This window comes from Numenius arquata, chromosome 11 (assembly GCF_964106895.1).
Source record: "Numenius arquata chromosome 11, bNumArq3.hap1.1, whole genome shotgun sequence".
Taxonomy (NCBI): Eukaryota; Metazoa; Chordata; class Aves; order Charadriiformes; family Scolopacidae; genus Numenius; species Numenius arquata.
In genome coordinates, this window is record NC_133586.1 from 17,550,968 (window position 1) to 17,556,967 (window position 6,000).

At 37.4% G+C, this 6,000-nt stretch overlaps 1 protein-coding gene across 1 annotated transcript in view; it reads right to left on the bottom strand.

Annotated features, from left to right (window-relative positions):
• TRPM1 (transient receptor potential cation channel subfamily M member 1) overlaps window positions 1–4,810 on the bottom strand; it is an 81,527-nt gene extending 76,717 nt beyond the window's left edge. Inside the window, exon 1 of the mRNA XM_074156005.1 lies at window positions 4,688–4,810. Coding sequence (XP_074012106.1) covers window positions 4,688–4,810 — 123 coding nt within the window. The remainder of the gene's footprint in view (window positions 1–4,687) is intronic.
• Window positions 4,811–6,000: the final 1,190 nt, after the last annotated feature.

Here is a 6,000-nt window from a genome sequence, read left to right on the forward strand (position 1 = left end):
TCGCCGTATGCACACACCATCTGCTCCTGTTGGCTGGCTGTGCTGTACTGACTTGTAGAGAAGGGGCTTAGTGCCATGCCTCCTGCCTGGCTGTGCCGGGTGACTCATACCTGCAGAATATACACTCAACTCCTTCAGAACAATTCCTGACAACAAACTCACAGGATCTCAAGAAAAATGTCATGGACACACTAAGGAGAACCAGTTAGTTCTACATTTCAAATTTGATAAATCCTCTACTATACAGATATTCTTTCTTTGGATGATGTGACACAGCAAAACAAAAGCCTTATAATTCACTTGGCCAATTGTACATCCCGCTTAGGGGGTTAAAGGATTTATTTCCAATTCCTATTCAGATCAGCTGGCACTGACTAACACATACTCTACTACGGAATGTTTTTCACAATGCTCTTAACCAGTTTGCTGAAGGACATTAAGATACCAAATCAACACTAAACTGATTCAGTGTTGATCCAGCGTTAATTCAGCAAGGCAGCTCAGTGAAAGAGCCAGTAGAGTGCTCTTTGTAAAACAGCATACACAAGTAGAAACAATTTGTAAAAATTGGATAAATTTATATGCTCAACTATATACTCAACTCATTTTTCAGAATGCAGCTACAGTCCTGATTCTGCTGTGATAGTCACAGATTATTCTAATTGAAATTCCCTTCTTTCATTAAAAAAAAAATATATATTTGAAACTCTTAAAAGGAATTTCTATGAAAATTATTTCACTGTTACCAAGCGATCTATCTAATCATAATTGTAATATTGACCAGTTACAGTTGGATATTCCAAATAAACCCATGAGCTTATCTTTTATAAACCATCAAAGAGGTATGGTAATTTGAAGGAAATCACAGCTTCTTGACAAACAGTTTAGGAGAAGAAACTAAATTCATCCATTAATCTTATTTTCCCCATTCCAAGTTTAATATTAACATAAGCAAGCACACAAATCATAAAATTTAAGACTAAAAACTGCAACTCACTTCAAGAGATTTTATACTAGTTTTCAAGCTTTGTTAACAAATGGCAAGACAGATCAAAACAGCAACTTAAAGAGGAGATAAAAACGTTTTTCTGTCTAAAAGATAAGTTCTCTGTGATCTAGGAGAATGTATTCATCCTTTCCCCTCTTTTCTCTGGTTTGCCTGGCCATTTACAAAACACAGGACAGGTTATTTGCCTTAGTCTGAAGGTCTAATAATCTTTCCACTTTCGTAATCCATGAAAGCTAATGAATCACTGGGTAACACTGTACTACCTTAAAAAAATTAAAAAGATCCATTATACTTTCTACAGTAGCGCTGTTGAGATTTTCAAAGTTATCCAATGTATTTAGATAAAATATTCCTTAAAATATTTTTTAATATTCTAAAAAATTTACTTTTTTTAAACATTACTGTTATTTCCTGCACCATATTTGATAGCCAGAAAGAAGACAGTGATGTGAGCAATAAAGCAATTAAAAAATATATTAGTGTCTCTATAAAAGCTTAAATCTGAGCATCTGGAAGGCTTATCCTTATACAGATAATCGCAGAGAATTTACAAGCATGGAAGAATTATAGGCAAACAGAAATAATATGCAGAGAAAAGCTCTTTCAATAAAATGGTCTTCTCTTCAGAGGAACAGAAAATGAGCGATAGTAAGTACATTTTAAAGACATTTAGATCAATTAAATGGAGATAATAAGCAGAGACGAAAGCATTGTTTAGTACTACAAAAGTAATCTGAAGTCATTCCCATTAGTGGAATGACAGACCAGTGATGTACATCCAGATAAGATGCTTCCTTTTTTAATAAACTGAAATGTTTACAAGAAACAAAACCAAAACAGATATAAACGTGCACACACACAAGCATACTCCTTTTCTTAAACCTTACGTGTTTCACATTTCATTTACAGCACTTTCTGTTCAGGTAGAGAATAAGGCCTTTCATTTCAGAGCAGGCAGCAACAAACAGGTGTTTTTGTAAAACTGCTCAGGTAAAATGTCATCTTCCTTGAGAGCACTGCTGCCAAAACCGGGGGAATACACGGGAGAGCTAAACAGAGAGCTGAGTAGAAATACTTGGCCATTTTAATTACTCTTGCTACACTGTTGCAGTAGAAATTGTGAGTCAAAATCACGGACCAGGACCACGTACTGTTACACTCCTCAGAAAAAGGTCTGCGAGAGCGGTAAGGGGAAGAATTATTAGAGCGGTAGGTAAATTTTCATTATAAATCTCTATGCTTAGTGCCATCACTCGGCTTTAACCATTTCCTGCCTAGGTTTTCCAGATGTATCCCAAAGCACTATACCCCTACAGCATACCCACATTCAAGAATAGTTTCAATCCCTGTTTTCAGCTGTATCAGCAGCAAAAGTTTACATTCAGTACAAAACAGCCTCAAGCACAACACTGCCCAGATTTTCTGCCTTGAGATGTCCTGCCCCCCAGAGACAATCACTTCCCCTTGCCTGTATGCTGACAGCCTGCTATTAACCTCAGAGAGCCAACCAACATGATTGCTCAGCAGCAGTAACACTCCCAGCCTACTATGTAAGCCTAAAAATCTATTTTTTTAATCAAATCTAGAAATAGTATTTTTCTCATGAAACAAAGCTTTTGTTCCCAAAATAAACATTAAAGCAAATAAACACCAAAAAAATTATGAAGACTAAAAGAAGCAAGCCACAAAGAGAATTTACAGCTTTTTTTTTTTTTATAATCAGAGTCAAACCTTGCTAAGAAAAACAAAATCTGTCCTGTGTTCCTTCTACCTTCATTTGACTAGTCTTTCCTATGGGATTAGTGGGATAAGATTAAACAATTTTTATCTGGGTATTTTACTCCGACTTTATTCCATTCAGGATGTAAAATTCTATGCTTTGCAGCATCAACAGAGGCTTGGGGACATTAAAAAAAAAAAAAAAAAGAAAGAAAAAAGCTGACTGGACCGGGGGCACTATGCCTGCACTATGGATTTACTATTCTGATTTGTCACATTTAAGTGAGCCTAGATATTTAAAACAACATTTTAAAGGGGAAATCCTTCTCCTTAATTTCCTTTATCATTGTTTCTCTGTATTACTCAATAAATAATACTACCAGTCTATGAAACTACTTTGAGAAGTCATTTGGTTGACAAAGCAAGCAATATACAGTTGTTCATGAAACAGGCTCATCTTTGAGGCCAGCCTGGTTTTTCACACTATTTGGACACAAACATGAGGCACCTAAGAAGCAACTGTGCAATTAATGGGGAAAGCTACGCTAAGTGACACTGCTGCTAAGTACTAGCTGACATTTCAGTATGCCAATTTGCTTCATATCTATGAGAGGATAAAAAAACTGAACCCACTGCAAACACTTTAGAGTGTTCTGTTTTTCTTCTAAGTTGTTAGGGTTGCCCTGGTGACATGGACATCACAGCTGAATTATTATTTTTGTTTATTTGTTTCTCCTAGCACTCAATGTCTGTAACAGGGCCTGTAATATGGGTATTACATGCAACTTGACAATCTCTTTAGCAGAGAAAAGGGCAAGGGTCCCCAGTTAGTACATAAAAAACGTGGCTGTAAATGTCTTTATCCCTAGATAGTGCTTGCAATTCACCTGGTGATGGCCCATGACCATTAATGTCTGCTGAAGAAGTTCCCCAAACCTAGACATACTCTTTCTTGCATTCACAGATGACAATGACCAATATTTCACATCATATAGAACAATCTTTTTTAAGAAGGAAACATTTTAATGCATACTCGGTTGCCTGTGTGTCAATAACTAATTTCCTCCAAGATGCTGCCAGACATTTTTCTCTCAGTTATGTTCCTTCAGACTTCCTTTCACCTCTTGAATTAGAGTCTGACTCTAACATTGTGATGATCAGCAGAATTTAGAAGTAAGAGAGTTGGAGGGGTTGGAAGAGAAGACAAAATCTATTTCTCATTATTTGAATGGAGTCAGTTCGAAAAAGGTCAGTTGAGCTGGAATCTAAATAATCCTGAGCTGAATTTAGTCTACACTTGCTCCAAATGAATCTATCATTCCATGGACAACAGATGTATTTAAATTCACTTCACAGCTAAAAACTGAGTTAAGAAACAAATTCTTAATATTCATCTACAAAAGGAAAGCTTATGACAACAACAGAGTGAGTTTATAGATTAATAAAGCGATCACCTCATGTCTTCCTTCTCCCCCCTTGTGTTTTTCATCCACATACTGGACAGCACATGGTCTAACCACAAACTGTATTTCTCATAGAATCTGTCTGCCGTAGATGTTCAGTGAATCACATCAAAATCTTTTATAGATCCTATCAGTCTTCTGATTGATTGCATCTAAATCTGGCATGAACACTATGCATCAATAGTCATCGAAATATGATTTTGACTATGGACAGGAAAAATTACAGGCTAGCCCTGTTCAGTGATAGTAAACCCAAAGATCCTTAAGAGAGTGTGCTTGTGAAAGAACTCCCATAACAGGAATAAGATAATTGCCAGAACCAGTGCAATAAACATGACTAATACCTCCGAGACTTAAAAGAGCGCAGAGGGAAAGAGAATTGTTCTCATTAATAAGAGTATCAGCTATTTAAAAAAAAAATAAAAAAAGAAGAGTGGCAAACAGTGTCTCCAGTTGTTTCCCTCAGATTGTACTATTTGGGTAATTGCAGACTTACCTTTTGTGAGCCAGATGCTGAGCCCTTAAATGAGGTACGTTTGAAGGAGCCACTCATCCTCCGTAAGGAACCTGCCAACTTTCCTCCTCTTCCTTTCTTAGTCCCCTGGCCCTTACCCTCCATAAGGTACCTAGTACCCCAGCACCAAAGAAAACCCTGATTTTAGTCATGTAGTCTGAGCAGGTTTTTTCCTGAAGCCACCAGTCATTAAGTTACAGCTTAAATAAAAAGAGAGACAGATGCATAAACTAAAATCAAAGCCAAATAATAAGACCCCTGTTCTGATATGCACCCTGTCACAAGCGTTACCAGCCAGCCAGCCAACTAGAAAAACAAGGCAATACACTGATACAAACTGCTGTCCCCCTCCCTCTTCTCTACTGACTCTATAATCAGGCTTAATGCACACAGCTTCTGCAAGCTATGGTTTTTAATGGACAGAGATTTAATAAATGGTGATTGAAGGTAAATCTACTTTAGAAGCAGCAGCCCGGAAGGTTTTTATTCGTGCAAAGCACAGGGCAGTCAGATGGAAATTATTTTGGTATCAGTAGAAAGGCACATGAAAAGAGCAGATGGTCCCCACCAGAGTATGGGTTAGAGGCCTGGTGGAATTCTACAGGATAACTGCTGGTGGTGAGTGTGCCTACAGCAGGTCTTGGGAGGAGAGACAAGGTTTTAAAAGCAAACAGCCCAAAAGATCAAAAGGTAGATTCCAATTAGTTAGGGAATAGGGGTTATGGCAAAAAAGGTGTGGTGTGTATGATCTTAATGAATTCTTGTTAACGGCTCAGTTAACCTATTTTGTACTATTCTGCCTAAATATGCAGAGTGGAAGTGAAAGGAGGCAGTTAGGAGAGAATAAACAAGAAATGAGGAAGAGACAAGGTACTTTAAAAGAACAACAAAATTATTATTGACTAGGAAGTATCTAGTTGGCTCCAGAAGACTTACCTTCTCAGACATAAGCCAGGAACCTTTTAGCCTGGTTTAGAAAAGAAGATGGATGAGAGCACAGAGAAACTAGCGATACATTTCAGAACCATGCACAGGGACTGCTGATTTGCAACTGTGAGGTAAGTCAGAAACACCACTAATTTACAGGATTTAGTTATACAGTCATATTTTTTATTTATTATTTACTTTCTTTTAGGTTTACCTCTTTGTCCCTCAATAAAGATAGAGTGAGTGCCTGCTTGCAGCTGGTTAGAGGAGCCACAGAAAATTGTGCTGAAAACCTAAAACAAAAGAAAAGTGGAAGAGGCTGATAGATGGAGATGCACCTATTTTGTTGCTCTGGTCAGCACAGCCAT